Source organism: Juglans regia, unplaced genomic scaffold (assembly GCF_001411555.2).
Source record: "Juglans regia cultivar Chandler unplaced genomic scaffold, Walnut 2.0 Scaffold_13, whole genome shotgun sequence".
NCBI classification, from domain to species: Eukaryota; Viridiplantae; Streptophyta; class Magnoliopsida; order Fagales; family Juglandaceae; genus Juglans; species Juglans regia.
This window is the reverse complement of record NW_023343423.1, coordinates 919-24,408: the sequence shown is the minus strand read 5'-3', so window position 1 is coordinate 24,408 and position 23,490 is coordinate 919. Positions and strand designations below refer to the sequence as shown.

The 23,490-nt window shown below is 34.4% G+C and overlaps 3 protein-coding genes across 8 annotated transcripts; 1 reads left to right on the top strand and 2 right to left on the bottom strand.

Moving 5' to 3' along the window:
- Positions 1 to 970: 970 nt before the first annotated feature.
- LOC108998265 (50S ribosomal protein L7/L12-like) lies at positions 971 to 3,873 on the top strand. 3 transcript variants are annotated; one of them, XM_018974767.2, is made up of 3 exons: positions 971 to 1,123; positions 1,858 to 2,125; positions 2,974 to 3,873. In XM_018974767.2, exon 3 carries the CDS (start codon positions 3,052 to 3,054, stop codon positions 3,679 to 3,681), a length of 630 nt encoding a protein of 209 aa, XP_018830312.2. In that variant the 5' UTR covers positions 971 to 1,123; positions 1,858 to 2,125; positions 2,974 to 3,051; the 3' UTR covers positions 3,682 to 3,873. The 3 variants fall into 3 exon arrangements, with proteins under 3 accessions (XP_018830312.2, XP_035542799.1, XP_018830311.2); XM_035686906.1 differs by lacking the exon at positions 1,858 to 2,125 and adding an exon at positions 1,445 to 1,558; XM_018974766.2 differs by lacking the exon at positions 1,858 to 2,125.
- A 449-nt stretch (positions 3,874 to 4,322) lies between these two features.
- LOC118343665 (bifunctional purine biosynthesis protein PurH-like) lies at positions 4,323 to 12,238 on the bottom strand. Its single transcript, XM_018974765.2, has 12 exons — positions 11,988 to 12,238; positions 11,730 to 11,853; positions 11,158 to 11,233; positions 10,646 to 10,742; positions 9,578 to 9,680; positions 9,325 to 9,458; positions 8,594 to 8,780; positions 6,329 to 6,483; positions 6,019 to 6,228; positions 5,276 to 5,623; positions 5,066 to 5,192; positions 4,323 to 4,696 (listed from the first exon to the last, which is right to left on the bottom strand). The coding sequence occupies exons 1-12, from the start codon at positions 12,111 to 12,113 to the stop codon at positions 4,545 to 4,547; spliced, it is 1,839 nt and encodes a 612-aa protein (XP_018830310.1). The 5' UTR covers positions 12,114 to 12,238; the 3' UTR covers positions 4,323 to 4,544.
- Positions 12,239 to 17,453: 5,215 nt separating this feature from the next.
- On the bottom strand, positions 17,454 to 23,133 carry LOC108985277 (protein FAR-RED IMPAIRED RESPONSE 1-like). 4 transcript variants are annotated; one of them, XM_018957504.2, is made up of 11 exons: positions 22,975 to 23,133; positions 21,808 to 21,894; positions 19,215 to 21,541; positions 19,054 to 19,110; positions 18,899 to 18,967; positions 18,706 to 18,774; positions 18,473 to 18,541; positions 18,308 to 18,376; positions 18,023 to 18,091; positions 17,837 to 17,942; positions 17,454 to 17,635 (listed from the first exon to the last, which is right to left on the bottom strand). In XM_018957504.2, exons 3-10 carry the CDS (start codon positions 21,486 to 21,488, stop codon positions 17,865 to 17,867), a joined length of 2,754 nt encoding a protein of 917 aa, XP_018813049.1. In that variant the 5' UTR covers positions 21,489 to 21,541; positions 21,808 to 21,894; positions 22,975 to 23,133; the 3' UTR covers positions 17,454 to 17,635; positions 17,837 to 17,864. The 4 variants fall into 4 exon arrangements, with proteins under 4 accessions (XP_018813049.1, XP_018813048.1, XP_018813052.1 ...); XM_018957503.2 differs by lacking the exon at positions 21,808 to 21,894; XM_018957507.2 differs by lacking the exon at positions 21,808 to 21,894 and having other exon boundaries at positions 18,023 to 18,085.
- Between the last annotated feature and the right edge of the window lie 357 nt (positions 23,134 to 23,490).

Here is a 23,490-nt window from a genome sequence, read left to right as displayed (position 1 = left end):
TTTTATTAAAAATAGTACTAATTTGAATTTAAAATATGATGGCAACAATATTAATACGCAGATTGATATCTAAACTTACTTATACATAGTAAAATTCTTCTCAAAATCAAAGTTTTTGCCGAACTTATCTACTTGTATTGGGAAATAATAGTTATATTTGAGAGTTTATTTATGAACAGATTAAATTCATAATTGATGCGAAAATCTGTACATTAATTAGTATAAAAATTTTATTTTTATTTTAAAATTTGATAGCTATGTGATCTCATCCAACATATAATAAAAATTCATTTTTATTATAAATCTTAAAGAAATATATGCTTTATAAAATGATCTTACAAAAATAAAATTTATAAACTAAAATAATTTTTTGTAGTACGCCAAATTAGAAAACTCTATTTGCAAGCCCATATTGTTAAAAATAAGTTTTGCTACATCAATTATGAACTTTTATTATAAGATATATTAATTAATTTTTTTTCCATTATCTTATGATTTGATATTAAATTATTAAAAAATTAGTTATCATTCATTAAATATCATCAAATCATTTGATGTCATACGAGAAGATAGTGAAACGATGGTAATTAAATGGTAATTAAAAGAGTAATGATATAAATACAACTCTTTTAACAATCATGTTTTTAAATGATACAAATATATTAAGGCATTTTTATAAATTAACGTTATTTTATAAAACTGTCTCACATTTTAAAATATAATTGCGTAAGAAATTGTGAAAAATGTTATGTGTATTATTTTTTAGATGTGTTATTTTATTTTCAAGTTAATATATAAATTTACATAATTTAAATAGTAAAATTTGATTTAAATTTTAGGACTAATTTTTCTTTAAAAATTAAAATAGTTGCCATTAAAAATTTAAAAGTTTTTTATTTCTTATTATTCTCAATCATTTCCGTTCCATAGTTAAAAGGCACTGTCGTTCAAGCGACCGATGTGGCGCAAACATGACTAGAAATATCCTCGAGAGGCGTCGTCGTTTTAAGGGATACACAGAATCGAGCCCTCAAAACTGAACATACAACAGCCGTCTGACCCTCCATCCTCGACGGCGCGCCATTTTTGTCGTCTTCACCCTCAATTTAGGGTCAGGGATTAGGTACGAAGCTGCCCTTTGGGTATTTATTATCTTTTGCTTGATTTGTGCTTTCTTTGTGGTTGGAAGAGATTTTGGACCAAAATATTTGGGATGTTTGCGTGCACTTTGGATTTTACAACTTTGTTTTGTTTTGTTGTTGTTTTTTTTTTAGTCAGTGTTGGGTTTTAGAGTTTGGCTTCATCTCCTCGTTTTTTTTTACCCCTTTTCTATCATTTCCTCGCAGCTATAAATGTGACACCCGTGTTATTTTTTCAGTTTTTTTTTTTAATTATTGATTTGCTTGTGATTTAGTTCACTTCTACTGTAATGCATCTGTGTCAGGAACTGGGAAAGCTATCTTCTTTATTGATTTCCTCAATGCTTCGTTTGTTTGGCTACCGAGAAAATGTGATAAAGCTATTAAAAGAACCTCAAGAAGTAGTTTGAGTCTTTCAGGTTACATATGATGGAACACTCGGTTTGAGGTTTTTTCAGTCTGTAATCTCATTTCCTTCATTTTCCTTTTTTTTCTTTAGTAAGCAAGGTCATGGGAATTCTTTTGACACTTTGTTTTTAAGTTAGTCTTTTTCTTTCCTTAGCAGCTAAAATGTACTAGCTAACCTGTTGTTGTGGGAACTTGAATCTGCTAGGCAAATTTGCATTAGGAAAGACTCGTCGCTGTAGTTTGGTAATTTTTAGATTGCTGAAATTTATGCCTGACTTTCTTTTCATTGCAAACTTATACACACGTGCAGTGGAAGAGAGCATTCGCTTTAGGTGAAAGGCACATCACCTCCATCTTCAAATTTTAGCCATTGAGTGGTAGAAAGAACATAACCATACATGCATCCCAGAAGAACTTCCTTGAGGAATGTTGATGGTGCAGTACGTAGATGAATCGATAGAAAAGAGTGTGCTTTGCTCTCCAGATAGTCCTTTTTTGAGTGCTTTTATTTTGAATTATAGTGTTTTGGGAGAAAATACACCACTAAAGATGGTTGATGAGGTTCTTTCGTTGGAAAGGTTAGTTCGGAAGATAGGAGTAGTCCCTCCTGGAATGTATTCCCTCTTTGCTTTATATGGTTAAGGGAAATGATATTCCCACCTACAAATCCCACCGATTGTTGTTGTTTGTTGTTGTTTTTTTTTAAAACTTAATGGTTAAGGAAGGGCTTTTTAATGAGTTTGTGATTTTTTTAAAAAAATGTTTAAGGGGGATTAAAAAATGTTTGGAAAAAAAAAAATTTGCACTGTCGGTAGAAACCTTTGGTGGGGTTTCTCGGTGGATGTAGCAGGGCCCTATGGTTAATTTGGAGCAGGAGAAATAATCATACTTTTAATGGATTGGAGCTGTCTTCTCTGGAGCTAAAATCTTATCTCTTGTATTCTTTTGTATGCGTGGTTTTGTGCTTTTGTGAATATGGCCATTCGCTCCTTTGTAGGGTTAATGTATTGCTCCTAAAGAAATATTACAGAAAAGTGAATTTCAGTTTCTTCAAGATTGCTGATTGCTTTTCGTTGGAAAAGGAGTTGAAACTATTGCGGTTGAGTTTAAGATGAAATGATATGCTTCATGCAATCCCATATTATCATGTTTCTTTGTATGAGTTGAGATTATAATTCCAAAAATTTCAAGGATTCTAACATAAGGCACACTTTTCCCCCCTTTCGAAGCTTCTGTTCAGAAGGTTTAGAGCTATAATGTATTCTTCTTGTTATTATTTTAAGCTTATTTTTGTATCTATTTTATCTTTATAAATATCTTATTTATATTGGTAAATCGTCATTTTTTTTTTTTTTAAATAAAACTTGATTGAAGCAAATGTATATGATTTAACAATCCCTTTGTTTGTTTGTTTGGTGGATTTCAGGCCATACTGTCGTCAGTCGACCAGTGAAAGCTCAAAGCTTAAGGGTTGATTTTCCATTAATAGAATAGAAACGTGAAAATGAGCTTCATTTTAAGAAGGCATAATTTACAAATGGGATTATCCAGAAAAGCTGTGCTGGCACTAAATCCTATTAATATCAATACGTTCATTCAAAGATTTAGTCAACCTGCAAGGGAGGAGGAAGAGGGGGAAGAAGTGGAGATTGATCAGAAAAGGCTCCCAACTGATTATGATCCAGCTACTTTTGATCCCACAGAGCATCGTAGTCCTCCAACTGAGCGTGTATTTAGGCTTGTAGACGAAGTCTCAGGACTCACATTGGCTGAAGCTTGCCAGCTGGGAGCCATTATGATGAAAAGAATGGGAATGAAGGACCCACCAACAGTTGGGGTCATGAAACCAGGAGCTGCGGGATTGGCTGGATTTGCAGCAAAGGCACCTACAGCAGCCAAGGAGGAGAAGAAACCAGAAAAGACTGTTTTTGAATTAAAACTTGAGTCCTATGAGGCAGCTTCAAAGATCAAGATAATCAAGGAGGTTAGGAGTTTTACTGATTTGGGTCTCAAGGAAGCCAAAGACTTGGTAGAGAAGACCCCAGCAGTTTTTAAAAGGGGAGTATCGAAAGAAGAAGGTGAGCAAATAATTGAGAAGATGAGAGCTCTTGGGGCCAAGGTTATCATGGAATGAAAGGAAACTGATACAAAATTCGTGACTCCCTGCTTTCCAAGCCATGTCCTTTTGTTGGCACTAAAGATACAATTTTGCCATGCAAATTCTGAGGTAGAAAAGTGGTTGAAATCCTGGCGTATGGATGAAAGGATTTGGAAATCTTTTGTATCTCAGGATATATTCAGTCTTATCAATACATTGCGTTTTTTTCCTCTAGGTGTGATGTCCATCGATTTTACAATTATCGGCCCCATTCGAGGTCATTTCTTTGAGATCCAAAACCCTTCTTGAAAGTCTACATTTGCAATGACAGTTGCATGAGAAGCGGTAGTAAGCTAAACAGGAGCTTGATGAATTATAAAAAGGGAATTTATTATGCATCACCCACTATTTACTCTCACACCCTTACACCTATAGCTTTTTCATAGGGTGTGAATATTTTTCATAGGGTATGAGAGTATTTTTTATAGGATGTGGGATGATGAATAGTGACTGAGAAGAATTTTTCTATAAAAATAACATATATATATATATATATTTGTGATGGGCTGATTTGGTTGCTGCCATGGCAAACAGTTCACTAGACGACCATGACCATGTCATATTACTGAAGTCGCCAATATCTAGTGTGTGTGTGTGAGAGAAAGAGAGAGTCATGATAACCAAAAAACACTGGAATATGCAGATTGTCCAATCTCAAAACTGATGCAGTGAAATACGCTGCTATAGATTTCATAACAATTGACTCCCATTAATCTAATGCAACTCCAGAGCCTTCCCCAGAACAGAGCACCTACTCATGGTTTAGGGTAACAAGAACTTTCAATCATGATGGAAACAAATAGGGAGCTGAAAAAGGCAGAGAGAAATGCTGGCAATCATCAATGCCTGAAGTGCCTCACTTTGGTCAAGAGAAGTGAAACACCATACTTTTTACAGCAGTCTATTGCATCCCCATCTCTGATGCTCCCACCAGGCTCTGCAATAACACTGACCCCACTCTCACATGCTTCTTCCACCGCATCTTTCCAGGCTGTTTACACAACAAGCAGCATCCACATTAAACCAAAAAAAAAAAAAAAAAGGACATAAATGCCTAACAATCACTAACAATTACTGGCAAGGAATTATTTCGCAGGCCAAAAGACCTTTGGCCCAGGGGCACCACCACCCGTCCAGTGTACGTGACGGTGTGGGACATCTGGGGGGACAAGTTTCCCTAACCCCAGTTCTGTAGAAAAAACAAAAGCCCCGATGATTTCACTACTGCAGAAATATGAGTTCATCATTAATACTCCTCATCCTAATATTCATTCGCCCTGGACATTATCTCAAACTCTTTTCACATATGCACTATTGTCAATAACTTTCAAGAGCAGTTACTGCCTAAGGTGGTAAATACCAAATGGAAAGAAGGCATCACTAGCCAAAGCTGCCCCTTTGACCTCATCTCCGGCTTTCTTCAATGCTATCCTCAAACTCTCTAGACGGTTTGGCTGGCCACTTCCCATGCCCAACATGCAATTATTCTGCCCAAACAATAACAAGGATCAGAAGAAAGCATCGGTTAGATACATTCATGCATGATCTAAGTAGTCAGAAAATTACCAACCTTTGCTATTACAATAGCATTACTTTTGACATGCTTGACACATAACCATGCAAACTCTGCATCCCGAAGTTCGCTTTCTTGCGGAGCCTTCTCAGAAACCACTTTAAATTGGATATCCTGCGGGGTCAAGTCATCTGAATCCTGGGCTAACCATCCACCACCAACTTGTCTGAGTGAAAGCTTTCCTTTCTCATTTTTACTTGCTTCAAGGATCCTTAGGGTCTTAGACTTTCCACGAAGAATCTCAAGCCCCTTTTCTGAATACTTGGGCGCAACTACAATCTCGTAAAACATCCGAGTCTCACCATCTGTGGGGCTCCTAAACTCCCGGATTTCCTTAGCAAGAGCCTACAGGTAGAAAAAGAAATGGAGAAAGGAATTGAACATCTATTTGATTCCCCTTCCATAGTTGCATCAGAAATCTAAAAGTCAAATCTTAATGTATGGATCAGTGATTCAATCATTTTAGTGAAGAAAATATGACTTAGTTCCAGGTTTTGAGTCACGTGATGAAAGCACATGCTAAGCCAACAAAGCTAGTAATAATGAGGATTTGAAGTTATTATATGAGAAGACAAATGATATAATGTTACGGCTTGCTTTGTGGTTACATATCATCATCGATACTCCATGCCTCAATGCACTTCAACGTAAATGGAAGCTACCAAGAAGTGCATAACGAAATGAGGCTCAACTCATACAAGTTTCTATGCTAGACTAGAACTTACAAAAAAGCAGCTTACCTCATCTACTTCTACATTGAAGGCTACAATGCCACCGAAAGCACTCACTGGATCTGCTTTAACGGCAAGCCTGTATGCTTCAAGTATATTATCACGTGAAGCTACTCCACATGGATTTGTATGCTTTACAATTACACAGGTAGGGTTTCTAAACTCTGACACGCAATTCCAAGCTGCATCAGCGTCTAGGTAGTTATTGTATGACATCGACTGCCCAACAAATGAAAATCAGAAAGCAGTTGCATATTTATTATATCATATAATATTTGTTTATAATCACTAGATGTGCATAGTAACTTGTGCTTCTCACCTTCCCATGGTGTTGAATAGCAGTTGCAATGCCACCAGTATTAACCTCTGCAAGTCTCTTGTCCACATAAAACGCAGCATGTTGATGAGGATTTTCACCATAACGAAGAATACTTTTGCACTCAAGAGGCACTGTTAAGCTGGGAGGAAATTCATCTTGAAAACAAATAAGAACCCATCAGTCTATGCACCCAAGTGGGAGGCACTTTGTAAACGCAATACAATAATTTCTACATTCTGCATTTGTGAATCTGCATTCTTCGAAATTATTTTTACAAAATACTGATACTTGTTTGTTTTAAATGATACTGTTATATAAACAGTCAGATAATTTCAGAATAACCCCTTTCTACCTTTGCTATGTCAAATTGAGACTCAGGAGAATATTTAAGTCAAAGACTGAACATAATACATCATCAACAACAACAGCAACAATAATAGTAACACAAAGCTATGGACTGTATTCAACTTTCATTAGTCTTAGTTTGCTTTTAGCTTCATTATGATGGATTAAAAAGAAGTGATCTTCTATCATATGGTGGTGTCTTCTATAATAATTAGCACAAGCTTGGGGACCGCCACTAGAAAATGACAAAAGTCACTGTAATTTAGAGCACTTCCAGATTTTTGAAAGGGGCCCATGGCTAGGTGCTTCCCCTTCCTCCTCTTCACCTTGTCCACATCAGAAAGGTTAGATTCAACTTTATTACTCACTTGGGCTTGAATTTTGGATAGGTGGCACGCTTCTTTGAACCATGTGGCTAGTATACACATATCGTCACCAACTAGACAAGTCAAAACCATGTGAGGAATAAATTAGTCTTATCTTACACATGCAAAGTCATCACTTTGCCCTTTGGATGTGAGGCCCAAAATATTGGTGACAAAGGATTTTTTAGTTCCAACCAACAAATGTCAACAGAAGAGCTGCTGTCTCAAATATGAATAACCATTTGGAGTTTAAAAACTAAGATGCTGTCCGAGATAGAGTGACAGCCCAAGAGGGACAAGTGGAACTTCTGGTTCATGAACCAAAACAGGTAAACCAAATCATATTACTAGGCTTAAAAAACACGATGTCTTGGAAATGAGGGGTAGCATCTACAATATGCAGTACGAAATTTCTTCAAAGGGTTATGGGCATTGGGAAAATGCTATGACTGACAGTTTCCACGGGTAACGAGTGCTATTACCATTCACTGACACTTCCTGGTTAAGAACCGGGTAGCAAATATTTGGGGAAATGATGTTGTGGATGTCATCATACTTTTTTTTTAATCGAAAACAGATCTCACTAGGAGGCTCGAACCTCCAACCTTGTGGTCAACAGCCTCACGCTCTAGCCAATGTGGATGTCATCACACTTGATAAGGTAGAGTGCAAAATGCCAACTTTTGGTAGTTTGAGTAATAAGACTTGCATACCAGAATGAAAGAAGCCTCGATTGCAGACCTGCTGGTTACATCAAATGGTACTTTTCAATGGAATGTTGCTTTTTAAATAAATACACATGATTGGGAAGTCGACACAATATCGAAGTTTATGATCACATATATTTTACTCACGTGAGGGAAGTTGATGACAAGATTTTCTGGCGTCACTCTATGTAAGGGAAGTTGACCGTCCGCTCCTTCTATCAAGCCATGCACACACATACAACCAACCCATTCCTATGGAAGAGTCTTTGGAAGACAAGGGCACCCTCAAAGGCACCCTCCTTTGTATGGACAACTTCGTTGGGGAAGATACTCACACTCGACATCTTAAGGAAATGTTGATTCATTGTCATGGAGTGGTGTTGTATGTGCAAAAAGAGTGGGGAGTTAGTTGATCAATTATTACTTCATCGTGAGATTGCCACGACATTATGGAACAACTTCTTCAGTTGGGTGGGACTAAGTTGGGTGGTGCTAAGAAGGGTGATTGATCTCTTAGCTTCTTGGAGAGGCCTTCCGGGTAGCTTTCATATTGCAACAATATGGAAGATAGTCTCAATATGCTTATGGTGGTGCATTTGGAGGGAAAGGAATGATAGAAGCTTCGAAGATCACTATCAATGGAAGAGCTTAGGAAGTTGTTTTTCAATACTTCTACTTCATTGGTCGGTTGTTATTGATTTCAATGGAATGAGTTTCCATGAATTTCTTGTATCGCTGAACTAGCACGCTAAGGCGACGCTCTTGTATATGTCCCGTATACCTGGGTTTTTGCCTATTCTTATGATCAATAAAAATTTGTTTACCGATAAAAAAAAAGGTTTACATACCTGAAGAACCTCCTGCAGTTTGCTTCCAAAGCCACTCAGAAACTGCAGAATCATAAGAAGCAACATGTTGAAATGCCTTCCAAGCAAGCTGTCTACGGAAGTGTTGATCATTCCCATCTCCTCCTAGAAATTCTATGAGCTGAGGATAATCTTGTGGATCTACAACCACCAAGACATCCTTATGATTCTGTTTAACAACAGTACATGGATAACAAATAACTATATTAGAATTTGGGCTGATAAGTTAAAAGGATGATGTATAAAGGAAAAGTTTGTGCCAGGGAACTTAAACATATATATTTCTGACCAATTCTTTAAGATTATTAACCCAGTCAAATCTCCCTATTCTAATTACGTGTTGAATGACACTACTGCCTAATCAATTCATGAACAGTTAGCTGCATTGCACGTGCAATTCTGATGTTTTAGAAGCTAAGCAAATGCAGCATCTAAAAGAAGCTGGGTTTGCAAAGTCACACTTGGTGCTGCTCATGAATTTAAAACCTGTATGAACTTTTCCACTGCCAATATTCCTGCTTCAAATTTAGCCCATTGAATAGCCTTAACTTATCCTTTTGGGAGATAAAAGGGCCACTAGTTACACAGTTAAGAAGTGTGTAAAGTATTAGGTTTGTGTCAAGGAGTACGCAAAAAACCAGAGCGTAGCCAAGTCCACAGAGAAACCGTATATAATCCACAAAATTATTTTGCCAATAACATAGTCAATCAACCTTTGCAGCAGCTCTGATCATTGCAGGACCACCAATATCAATATTCTCAATTCCGTCATCAAACTCAATTCCTCCAGTTGAAGTTACTTTATCATAGAAGGGATACAGATTCACTACTACAACATCAAACATACCTGTAGAAGAACTATCTTAGTCAAGCAACTATCTAGCAAATTCATACAAAACAAGCTTAGGCACAGAGAGAGAGAGAGAGAGGTGAAGGTGATGTGAAGGATTTCACATCTAAACTAACCAATTCCATGTTTATTGAGAGCTTCCATATGATGCTTTTGATCTCTTCTAGCAAGAATACCCCCATGTATGTTAGGGTGCAGAGTTTTTACACGGCCATCAAGCTGTAAAAGAAATTCTGAAGAATCAACTTTAAAATCAATGGCGGAGCAATGGCAAGACAACAACCAACAGCAGGAGACCAACCAACATTGGCAAACTTGCACCAACTATCAAAATTAGAGGCATGCTTATAAATCAAACCAGAGCCTACATTACCAAACATACTAAAATTAATTCAGCCTCAACCTGTAGTTGTAAAAGGAAGCACCTCGTGCAGCCGATTAAAAATGGGAATTTTGTTAACTGTGTTTTTTTTATTGTTTCTGTAGGTCTATTTTATGGGCTTTAAAAGGTGTTAGAAAAGCTGTTGAAGGCGTAGAATTTAACAAGGCTCAATCAATGTTCTAATAGGAATAGTCAAAGAAATCCAAGAAAAACTAATGACCTTGTTAAGGATTTCTCTTGACCAATCAGATCTGCCACCCTATTTTCAGAGATAAACCCAAACATTTAGGGCACCTTTTTCTTACAACATGCTGCCAACTTTTTCCTAGAAGAGTTGGAAGCTGTTAAAATATTCACAAAATTATTTGTTCTTTACAGTATGATTTTTTTGATAGGTAATAAAAATAAACATTAAACTCATTTTTTTGTTGATAAGTAAACTAAACAGGAGGAGGAGGGGGCATTCCGAATGCTCATGTAGAGTATCTGAATGCATGAGCCTCTAAGAAAAATGCGGAAAAATGCTAGAATATCAACTCTAGATCACCATTGGCAAGTTCTTTAGGGTATGAACAATATATAGCATCCTATCCCTAGGACCCTAACATGAATGGGGTGTTTCAGAAAAACAGTGAAATTCCAGGGTTAGGTCCAAAAGAGAGTTCAAAAGCTTCATACCATACAGTATACAAAGCTTTTTCCTGAGTTAATAATCATATTCTAAACAACAAATTATGAGTGACACCAGTACAAAGGCTAATTAGACAATTGAAAAGCAACTTAAGCTACTCCGGATACTCACCATTTCCGGAAAACAGGTAAGCTGTTCCACTTTAGTAACAGATAGGCCAGAACTTTCCAAAGCTGATGCTGTTCCCCCAGTTGAAACAATTGTGTAACTATGGTTCACAAGAGAGGCAATCACAAGAGTGACCAACCCGTTTGAAATTCAATCAAATGAGGTTTCATGAAACTGACTGGCTTATATATAAAGATGAATGAAAAATCATAACAAGGGCTTCCAGAATTCAAATCTTAAACTTGGAGGACAGATAATTTGAAGTGATAAATGTAAAATGAGTGCAGTGTCATATCAAAAACACCAAACAGGGAAATGGCCGTTTGAATATTGAAAATGCTAGGTTCAATTAGAAGACTATAAACCAAAAACGAAGACTTATCATAACAAGGGCTTTCAAAAATCAATCTTTAACAACTGAGTTAATAGACTAGACGGCACCCACTGATTCCAAGACAGTACAAGTACAAGAGCCTCAGAACAGGAGAGAGAGATAATAGGTCTGCAAAATTTACCCCAATTTTTGAAGCCCAGATCCAAGAAAAGTAAGATCCTTCTTGTCTGACAATGATATTAGTGCTTGCTTGTTAACTGTATCAAGCCAAAAACGATAACGCAAACCAAAATAACATTATTCAATTATCCAAAGAAAAAAACAGTTATGTTTATTTTTATAGAGGTGATAGCTTGTAATTAGGTGTTATCTCGTGTTTCCTGTGTACTTGGCTATGCTTAATTACCTATTCTAATAAAATTTTATTTTACTTATAAAAAAAATAATTTTAATAGATATTCATCCGCCAGTGTGCAAAAGAAAATGAAAGTTGAAGAAAAACCAAAACTCATCCACCCAACAATCACAAGTTTAACGGTTAGAACATCACCCACCCAACAATCTTTCGTCCCAACGTATCGAAAATAAACTCAAAATCCCCAGATGATGAATTCCATTTTTACAACAATGTTCACATTGGTGAAATGAAAAGTATACTGTAAAAAGCTGTTTATTTTACGAAAAAAATATAATTTTTTGATACTGCCCGAAAAAAGTAAAGAAAAAGAATCAAAGGGAGCCTTGAAAGAATACCAGAAACAGAGGACTGAGAAGCACTGTTTGGCTCCGAGAGAGTATCAATCTCAGACATGGCTCTGATTGGACCAGAGCTCAGACGCAGCGGGCAGGAGTGAAGCCGAACGCACCCGAAGGACGACTGAGAGGACAAAAAGACAGTGAAGTTTCAAAGCATTAAAAAAAACAGAGAGAGAGAAACCAATTGACCAAACATCGTTCGAATAGATATGGAGAGCAATTTAGGAGCGCTTCAGGGAGTGAAAAGAAGTTAACCGATAAAGAGCAAGAAGAGGCGGCTTTAGTTCTCAGAAGAGCGGCGCACGGTACGCGATTGAGAGCAGTGTCGGCTGAGGTGGGGGTGGAAGTGTAAGTTGGAGATGAAACTGCAAGCCCAAACATATCTTGAAGACCGACTGTCGTCTGTAAATGTGTCTTCTACCTAGGTTGTTCCCTGCTAATGCGAAGACGGCTGCAAATATATTATTCGCTTCAAGGTTACCACTTTACTGTCAACTTCTCCTTCTCAGTCAACCCTTTTACTATTTCTATGACATTTATAATTTTTTTTCACGAGATACTTTGGGTTCCGAATTCGGGACTCAAAAATGTATCCCGAATGGTTTTTTTTTTTTTTTAATAGAATGATTAAAAAAATAGTTTTTAATATAATATTATAATTTTTTTATTTTTTAAAAAATATTTATAATGATTAAAAAAAATAAAAAAAATACATATTTTGAATCCCGAATTGGGAATCATAGCAATTCCCAAATTTTTTTCACGAGATAACTCGAAAAATCAATCAATCAATCGAATAGGACGATTTATGACAAATTGATACAGTTATTTTAATAAAAAGTATTACCGCTCGGTAACAATTATATCAAGGGAATAATGTTATATATAATTGTAAAATATATAAATATTGTGTAATCGTTTTAAAAAAAGATAAGATTTATTATTAATAAATTAATTTTTTTATGTGAATATCATATTTATTCATTTTTTCAAAATGATTGCACGGCGCTTGCACACTCACGACTGCAAGTATTATTTCTTTATATTAGAGTGCTGCTATACTCACCGCTCCCAGTTACAGTTGAGAGCTACTGTTAGTTATAAGATTTTATTTTATTTATTTTATCTTTTCATATATGTATTTTTTAATATTTTTAAAAAAATAAAAAAATTCAAAATATTATTAAAAAATAATTTCTTAATTATTAAGTAAAAAAAATTAAAAAAGTAAAACGATATAGTTGAGCGGTAAAATGGAGAGGAAAGAATAGTATTATCCGTTCGATTTTTTTTTAAATGATGAAAAAATTAATTTTAAATATATCAATGTATTTTTTTATTTTTTAAAAATATTAAAAAATATGAATAGAAAATAAATAAAAAATTTTACAACTAATGATAACACCGAATGGTGCTACTCAGCCGACAGAATAGCACCACTCTAACAATTAACTATAATGCAATTCAACCTTTTTATATCAAGTACAAAAAAATATATATAAAATATAAATTTATTGATTAATTTCAATAAAATATGATATGATAAATTGTGTCTATAAATATATAATTTATATATATAAACTCAATTATTCACATTTTTTTACCTCATATATAAAAAAGATAAAGATAATTAAATTATAAGTATATGGCAAATATAGTATTTTATGTACAATCACAAATTTAATAAAAAATACTCATTTATCTCCTAATTTTTTTGTTTAACCAAAGAAAATAAAAAACTACATGTTTATCTTTCGTTTATTCTGCAATTCTTATTACATAGAATGATGAAAAAAATTAATATATATTTTGTTCTATCATATTTTTGTATAATAGATTTTTTTTTTTTAACAAAAAATCGGTTGTTAGAAAATATAGAAAAAAATACAATTTCAAATCGATATCAAATCGACTAGAATCAGTAGTAATTTAACAAAAGATTCAAAAAGCTCACTAAAATCAGTTCAATTTCTTACCAATTCAATTTAGAGAAATTTTATTTGCAGTTTTTAAGTGGGGACTGCATATGCAGGCACATTATTAAATGAGAGAAAACATCATTTTAAGAGGGATAATTTTATAATTTTAAAAAATTTTAAAATTAAAATAGTCTAGACTTATATTGTAATTCCTATTTAAAAACTGTACCTAGCATTGCTTTTCAATTTAATCGATAATTCAATTTAATCGATTGAATTGACTGAGTCAAAACTTTTTTTCAAGCATTGTCGAAAATTAAGGGTATATTTAGTTTTTAAAGATTTCAAATATTTTCTTTTAAAAAAATTAATAGTCAATTCAGTCAAACATACTTTAAACACAAAAGAAATTATTAATTAAAAAACCATCCGATCATTTATTTAGATTTTTGTGAAAAGAAACTCACAAAAACCAAAACTTTAATAAAAACCCAAACAAAAAGCTCTCATAAAAATTTATTAAACAACTTTTCATGAACATTAATACAAAACATACTTCAAGATTTTTTTTTATCCTAATAAATGAGGAATGCCAACCTATTTTCATAAGACTCAATATAGAATACACATAAAAAAAATTTCAATAATTCTTAAATTACAAATGAATTTCCACTTATCAAGTATGTCCTAAGTTTTCATATTCTCATTTCCCCTATAAAAAAACACAACTTATAATTTATCCATTTAATATAAAAATAAAAATGATCCTTTTATGCAATTTTGGTTATTAAACTTTACAACGTTTAATAATTCTATTGCAAACAAAAAAAAAAATGATGATTTAAGGGATAAAATGCAAGTCGTCGTTTACTTTTACATGCTATTGTGTAGATATATAAAAAATGTATATTCTTATTTATATGTAGAAGATGTGTTTTTTTTTTTTTTTTTTTCCAAAAATGCTATCGGCCTGATAAAGTCTCCCGATAGTGGGTCTCAACTCACTTTTTTATTTTTATTTATTAATTAAAGAAATATTTTTTAATAATATTGTAAATTTTTTTAAAAAAATGTTTAAATGTATAGAAAAATGTGTGAAAAAGAAGAAGAGGCATTTAGCCTTCTCGGGAGAATATGTCGGCTACACCATCAACAATCCTTTTTTTTTTTAGTATCCAATCTAATGGTGAAATGCACGTGCTACTTACCTATTCGTGAAAAAATTACCATCAGTTTTTTAGTATCCAATCTAAGGAAAATCTCCGCTGGGGGCTCCCGCTGGGGCGTGTAGCATTTTTTTATATATTTTTTTTAAATTTATTTTTATATAGATATTTTTAATAATTTTAAATATTTTAAAAAATAAAATAAAAATTATAATATTATTTAAAAATATTTTCTTAATTATAAAGTAGAATAAAAATTAATATTTAATGATTTATTTTTTACTTTTTGATTAAGGAAGTATTTTTTAATGATTTTTTTTTTTACTTTCTGATTAAGAAAGTGTTTTTTAATGATTTTTTTTTTACTTTCTGACTAAGGAAGTGTTTTTTAATGATTTTTTTTTTACTTTCTGATTAAGGAAGTGTTTTTTAATGATATTTTAAATTTATTTTATTTTTTAAAAATATTTATAAGTGTAAAAAAAATTTATATAAAAAATAAATTAAAAAATTACACATTAAAAAGTACATATTAAGCTCAACGGGAGCCCCCAACGGAGGCTGTAATATGACTATTTTAAATATTTTTTAAAAAAATCATAATATTATTAAAAAATATTTTCTTAATCATGAAGTAAAATAAAAAATTATAAAAAAATATTTTTAGATTAAAAAAATATTTTCTTAATAATATTTTAATTTTATTTTATTTTTTTAAAATATTAAAAAATCTATATAAAAATTATTTAAATAAAATATATAATAAATAATACTACAGCCCCAGCGGGAGCCCCCAGCAGGGGCTGTAGCACTACCCCCAATCTAATGGTCTAGGCATTTAGTGAAAGAAAAAAGTTATAGGCAGTCGTCTGACGCAAGCGCGGGACAAACGCGTCTGACGTGGAGAAATTAAAATGACACCGTTTCCCTGTCTTTGCATATCCCCACATATCCCTAGATCTAACTCTCCCTCCTTCCATTTCCCTTCCTTGTGTTTCTCTCTCTCGAAAAATTGATTTCCTTCCATTTCCCTCCCCTCTCTGTATTTCTCTCCCTCGAAGATGAAGACCTTCCATTCTGCCAAGACCTCTCTTCATTTCCCTTTTATTTCCCTCCCTCTCTGTGTTTCTCTCCCTCAAAGACAAAATGGAAGAGAAATAATCCTAATCCAGCGCATTTCCCTTCATCCTTAAAAAGCTGCTCTCTTCGTGTAAAAAATTGAACTTTTTTTTTCCTACACTAGTCTCTAAACCCTCCTTATATTCGTACCCAGAAATCCCACTATGTAGATATGTACATGAAGTGGAAGAAAGACTCGTACTATGACTCAATTGAGCACATCCATGGGCCACACAACTCAAGCCCATTGTTTCTTTGAAGAATTGCATGGTCGAAGACCCTAATGGGTGCATCCCAATCTCTCAAGTCTCCAAGAGGGAACTGAGTAATTCTACATACAACCGTGAAGTGCGTAACCGTCGCGTAATCGCTTTGAAAAAGAGTGGAGTCCACTATTAAAAAATTAATTTTTTTTATGTGGGTCCCATGTTTTATTATTTTTTTCAAAGCGATTACGCGACGGTTACGCAATTCACGGTTGTAAGTATATTTTCTCTTTTAAGGATAGGTTGAAGAGGTTGATTATGATGAGTAACGGAAAAGTTTTGCCTTTAAAGATTATCCAGGAAATGTAGTGGTATTTAAGCTTGCCTGAGGATTTTTTAAAGTGCTTGGAAATGAATCTTAATGGGTCTTTTATGTTTGTGGAGATGGAAGGCGGATTGAAGTGTTTGACGGTTGAGAGCAAGGAATTGTTAACGAAAGTTCAAAAATATTTTGGGTTGCCACATAAAGTTCAAACGTGGCATCAACAACTACACGCCAGTTGTATATCACGACTGTATATAAAAGAATTGTTAACGAAAATACGTAACCATCCATTGAAAACTGTTGAAAGAGTAGGTTTAATGCAAGTATTTTGCTGACCCTGTGACCCAATTCATTTGTTGCCTCATTTGGTCACGTTTTCGCGTCTAAACAGGTGAAAAAAGAGAGGGAAACGAGTTAAATTATCCTCTTGTCCTTCGATGATCTTCATCTCAGACACAACAGACTTCGTGTCCACTACGAATTTATTAAGATTTTAAGGTATTTCTAGCTCTATTTCAACTTTTTAAAACCAGAATAATTTATAGTTTGGGAGCAACCCAACTTAGCAGAATCCAATATTCATTGATTAACATTGAATATTGGTGGCATTGCAAGACCTTCCTCTCGCAAAAACTTTCATTGATTAGTTACAAACAAACAAGGATTAGAGTCTACGCAGTGAATATGAGAAAAATGGAAGCACCATACAGTAAGAAAATAAAACAAGGACATGATACAAAAGGATGGGGTAAATGGTGGGAAAACAAAATGTATAATACAAAATGTGTAATGCTAGATATAAACAAAATGAAAGCACCACGTGTACTCCTTTTAAAAAAGAGTGAGATTTACTATTAAAAAATTAATTTTTTTATGTAGATCCCATATTTATCCACTTTTTTCAAAAGGAATGTGCGGAGCTTGCACACTTTAAGACCGTAAATGTCATTTCTCAAAACAAAATAGCTCCAACTGCAGAAGGAAGATCCAGATCAGAATTTCTCAGGCTTTATATTGTATTGATGCAGAGAAATAGTTAACAACCGTCAATCTCTAATTACAAAAGAGACCTGGAATTATAACTACCCAAGTCAAATGCCAGCCAAAAAGAAAAAAGCTTGTTCCACCAAGTTGATCGATACTCTACAAAGAGATAATTCGTCTCCACCTGTGAGATATCATTAAAAGTTTGACAAATTTTAAGACTACAAGACATAAAACTATATTATAGAATAAATCTATGAAAAAAATCTGTTTGTATTAGGAAAAACTTTTGCCACAGCAAAATATACAACTTTGGGATTAACAACATTCAGTGATAGCAGGTGCATGGTTATCCACACACAACACAAGATAATATGTAACCCACCTTTGTCAGAAAGCCCATGATCAAGCAACTATTGAGAAAAGTGTTTCGGATAAACGTGTTTTGGTGCCATGCCATGCAGTTGTGTGGGTCCCACACTCGACTGGTCCTGGAGAAAAAACTGCATCGTGAGTAATCCATGTAAACCAAAAGGCTTGAAATCCGAACTGATAGTGATGGTGTAAGTACCATATCTTGCAAACCATCCTGCACGTCAAAACAAGTTGTAGTAGTCGGTGGTCTGAAATGCAACTGCCCCTACCAGCATGCAAAGAGTATCATTACTTGACCATACTGTAGAAATCTCCTTTTTAATAAGTTGCAAGGTTTTAATAATCAAACAATACTACTAATCCAAGGATCCCCAACTTCTCAGGGTATATTCTGTCTCTTTCATATTATATGTAACTTCCTTGACCTATACATCACCCTCCAAAACTACAACTCTTAGCAAAGCATCATCAAATGGCATACCATCCCTTGCAACCTGTGTTGTGTTAGGTAATGGGCATCATGGATAGGTGCAATTGAGTTCAGTTGTCCCTAAATAAATAAATAAAAATGATCCCGTTTAGATATTTTATCTATCGACAGAAAAAACAATTATCCAACAAATTGATTAGTCAAAAAATTGTTTACCAGCCCTTGCATGTTATGTTGATTGCTATAATAGTCATCACGGCTTGGGCCTACAGGGTTTAATTGTCCCTACCAAAAGGAAAGATAGGTAAAAACAAGTTATTCACAAGCATATAAGTTATATTGTTGGTAATACTTCTAATGGTTCCATGATTGGAACTCCATATTTCAATGGTTATAGTAAGGTAAATACAAAAAAATAAACAAAAATAAAGAAGAGGAGGAAATATTACCATTCCTTGCATGATTTGCTGAGTACCAAAATAGCCCTCAAGTGCTGCAGCCCTTGAGGTGAATTGTTCCTACAATAAATATATAGGAAAAAAAACTCCACATGATAAGTCACATTCAAATGAGAAGGATAAGCCTTGAAAAACAACATATTCCTACTCCATGCATAATGCTAGCTATTAAACCACACCATACCATCCCTTGCATGCTCTCTTGTGATTCATAAGAACAATCAAGGGCTGGTGCTTGTATATTTGAGTGTCCCTACAACAAGTATGGAACCCACATCAAGATGTTCTTCTGGAATATTATAGCAGAATCTACATTTCTTTATAGACAGCGTTACTAACCATTTGTTGCCAGCTGTCATGGGCCCCAATTGATATGACCTGTGGCTCTGAATGTACCTGAAATTACAGAAACTGTCTACTCAAACAAAAAAAAACCATTTGACCAAATTTCAGAATAAGGTTGCAAAGTTAGCATGATAACTGTCAAAAATATAACTAACCTGTCGTTTTTTAGACGCACAATTTTTTTTATTTGTCTTGCTAGTCATGTTACCTCGGTTCACCTCTCCAAGGCATTGAGGACCTTGAGTTGATATTGGGCTTGGTACTGTTTCACTCTGAATTGAGTTATTTACACACTCACACTTTCTCAAAGCTTCTTCTAGTGCATTCAATGCAATATTGTAACTCTCTTGAGATAAAGACCCTTCATCACCCAACTTAAAGGCCCGTCGACATAGGTCATTGTAGCGTTGAACTCTAGACTCAACAATAGCTGAACCTTCTCCCGTTGTTTCTCTATTCTTTGCATCCTTAGTCCAGCGTTTCAATATATACTGAGATGGAATTCTGTGTACACCAGACATTTGCAGAACAATCATTATATGCCTACAAAGGAAACCGTTGAATTCAAACAAGTGGCATAAACAAGATACATCTGAAGTTATTTCATTCCACACCACAATAAAATCTTGATTCTCTTCAAAATCTTGAACCCTAAAAGTTTTGGTTGCTCCATCTTCACTTTCTTTTCTTGGATGGCAAGCAACTACTCCCAAAACCTCATTTTGGAACTTCTTAAATATCGCATGTGTGTATAAAGTTGCCAACTGTTTACCAAAAGGCGAGGGAGATTTCAACCCTGGCTGTTTATGCCAAGTTTCAAAATCTGCTTTTGCTTCCTCTTCACACTTCTCTCTTATAATTGCTTTATACTGTTCTAAGAACTCCTTCAATGTAGTTTTCCTTGGCATGTATTTGTCAAAGAAAAAGTTTATACTTTCCAAACGTTGGGCTGTAGACATCCCAGCCAAAAAAACGTCCTTCATATATGTAGGTACCCACTGTTGACGATCTTCATACAGTTGCTGGAACCATATGTCATTTCTTAAATTGAATCTCTCAACCATTTTTTCCCATCTCCTTTCAAACTGTTCGTTAGTCCAGGACTTAAAAATGCATTTGTTAAATTTAGACATAAAATTCTCATGTTGCCTAATTACATAACTGAGCTTCTCATGGATTTTGCTAAGTATGTGCCATAAACAATAACAATGACGAGTATCAGGAAAGACCTCTGCAATAGCTTCTTTCAGAGCTTTGTCTTGGTCAGTCAGTATCACTCTAGGAGCATGTCCACCCATTGATCTAAGCCAAACATGCATTAACCAAACATATGTTGATTTAGTTTCTTCAGACAATAATGCAGATCCAAGCAATAGGAACTGAAAATGATGATTCACACCAATAAAGGGAGCCAGCGGCAATTTATTCTCATTCTTAATATGTGTGGTGTCAAAAAAGACTACATCACCAAAACTGCCATAATCAAGCCTGCTTTTGGCATCAACCCAAAAAACATTTCTTAGACGCTGCTCTTCATTTAGATCTATTGCATAAAAAAAGTTAGGATTCTCATCTTGCATATTCATGAAATGGTCGAGCATAAGTTTGGCATCTCCTTCTTCTAAAGCCAAATGCTTTCCGCTATCTAATTGCTTGGTGACGCCACCTTTCTGCTTGTCAATTTTCTTATAGCCACCAGATTCTCTCGACTTTGTAACATACATCTTTTTTGTTCTCGCCCGGATAGCATGCAATGCATCAACATTACTACAATCTAGATCTAAATTCCTATGACCCCGAAAGTAATAGGCTTGGTCTGGGAAAATCTCATGGTTATGCTCCTTTATGATACTGCATATAATCCATCTACCATCTTGCCTTCTCTTAACATGCATGCAGGCCTTGCAATCTGTTTTTGTCCAAGATAGATTAATCCTACCTCGTCTTCTTTTTCCAGGAACGTTTATTGTGCTGTCTACATTTACAACAGGTTCCACACTTTCATCTGTTTTACGTTCTCGCTTGCTTCCATATCTAGTACATGCAAACTTTGCATCAATAAATTTTCCAGATATCCTGGATCGACGGCTGGCCTTTATTATAGCAGCAAATCCCACGGACTTCGCATAGTCTTTATAGAATGAAAAAGCTTCCTCCTTTGATTCAAATTCCATTGCATCATGAGGCTCTAAAATTTTGAAAGAATCCGAGTTTATTCCCTCTCCAGCATGCCCCTTCTTTCTACTATCTGATATTCTTCCATTTACATTTGGTCCTGTATTTTCCTTATCATTTCCAGCAACATTAGGAGTGGTTGAACAATCTCTGTCATAGCCTTCATTTCTACCATCTACCATACTAACATTCACGTTAGGCCTATTGTCTTCCTTGTGTAATTCTCCCGAAGGCTGCTCAAGATCTATCCCCATTGAGAAATGCTTATTCCTATTTTCTTTTGGAAATCAACCATTCAAATATGTACCTGAGAAGCAGAGAAAAAACTGTGTACCTGTTAGAAGTAAATTAGAGAGCAAACCAAAGGGACCTAAAAATTCCAAATACAATTTACAAGTAATTCAAACGAAATCAAATATGAGAACTGTCATATAAAGTAGGAATTTCTTTTTTTCTAGCACCATTAAAATATTAACTAAATATGGGTAAAGAATGAAAATAATTTTTCACAATCAATTAGGAAATATAAAGAGCCAGCCAGAGAGGGAGAGAATCAGCACCAGATGTGCTAACCTGATAAAAATACTTGAACTTCGAAATATCAATTTTCATCACAAACAACGACATCTAAATATGAATCACAGCACTACAATGAGGTCACTGCACCAAAAAGATCCACCAAAAATCTGAATATATCTGAAAATCAAAGATATTTATTGCCTAAAAGAATAAACCAAAAAGGAAACTACTTTTATAAATAATTAAGTAAAACATTGTATTAGAATATCAGAAAGGATGTAAGCCCTAGTACACGTTAAGGATACTACAGAGAGAGAGGGGGGGAGGTAAGGAAAATGCTACAATTTAGGCCCCGTTTGGATTGAGAGATGAGATGATATGAGATGGTTTTAGATGAATTGAATAAAATATTGATAGAATATTATTTTTTAATATTATTATTATTTTGAGATTTGAAAAAATTGAATTGTTTATTATATTTTGTGTGGAAATTTAGAAAAGTTGTAATGATGAGATGAATTGAGATCACTTCTCAATCCAAACGGGGCCTTAAGTTACAAAAATCAAAGAACTCCGACAAAGAGAGGAGAATCCTCAACGGTAAGGATATTACAGGGAGAAGACATAAAACAGTAAGGAAAATGATATAATTTAAACTAAAAAAATCTGCACTCCAAGAAGGAAAGAACGAATACCCAATAGCCCCCGTCAAAAAAGAATACCATATTGTATATAAATTTCTACCACCATGTAAAACAAGTAACTTTGGCAGTAAACACAACAATGGAGATTCCATTTATGCTTCCATAAAGTCCAATACCAAGACTACTAGTGAAAATTAGCAGACAACTAAGAATATCCAGATAATTAAAATGCCAAATACCCACTTCTCAGACAATAATCGAGAAATGATAAATTCCTAAAGTAATAACACACAAAGCAACATGTAATTGCCAAAAGAAGATGACAATTGAAGAGGAATGCCCATAAAAGGAAAAATCCCCCCTTCTCAGAACTAATTAACCAAAAACATATAAGAAAAGAAAGACTCAGAACAGTATCTATAACAAAAATTACAGTCACTTCGGAATAGAGGCAGAGCTAACAGGTAACAACAGAAGAGAAAAGTGTGCTTGAAATTTTTTTTTCTTGCAAAAAAATATCTCTATAATTAGAACTAAAAAATTTGAGAGGAGTTAAGAGAGGGAATGAGAGAATTACGGGTGGATTAGAGGAGGATAAAAGAGGAATTTTTAGCGAGCAATCTGAATCATCTGATCCTACTGATTGGGAGGGAGAGCTGGAAGTTTTGGGAGATGGCGAGTAACCAAGTTTTTGTTCTTCGATTTCAATCTTAGGGCTTCGGAAACCAAACCCGTACTCGCATTCTGCATCTACCTTACTCGCCTATACTCGCCCCCCGGTCTCCACGTGGCTCCTCCTTTTGTTGAAAACTTGGAACCCGAACCATAGCCCGAAGATCGAGCCCAGTTTATGTCCGGGTCGGAAAAATATCGGATTATGGGCGGTCATTTGTGTTTCCGGACTGTGTAGTGTGTTCGTCTCGTTTTAAATTATGAACAGTTCAATTTTATGATTTAACTCAAATCCCATCCTTTAATTTTGTCAAACTTTCAAACTATAACCCAACTTATATTAGATAACAAGTCATGTCATGTCACCTATTTTAATCCGTTTAATAATTAATTAAAAATAAGATAACACAACACGATTCAT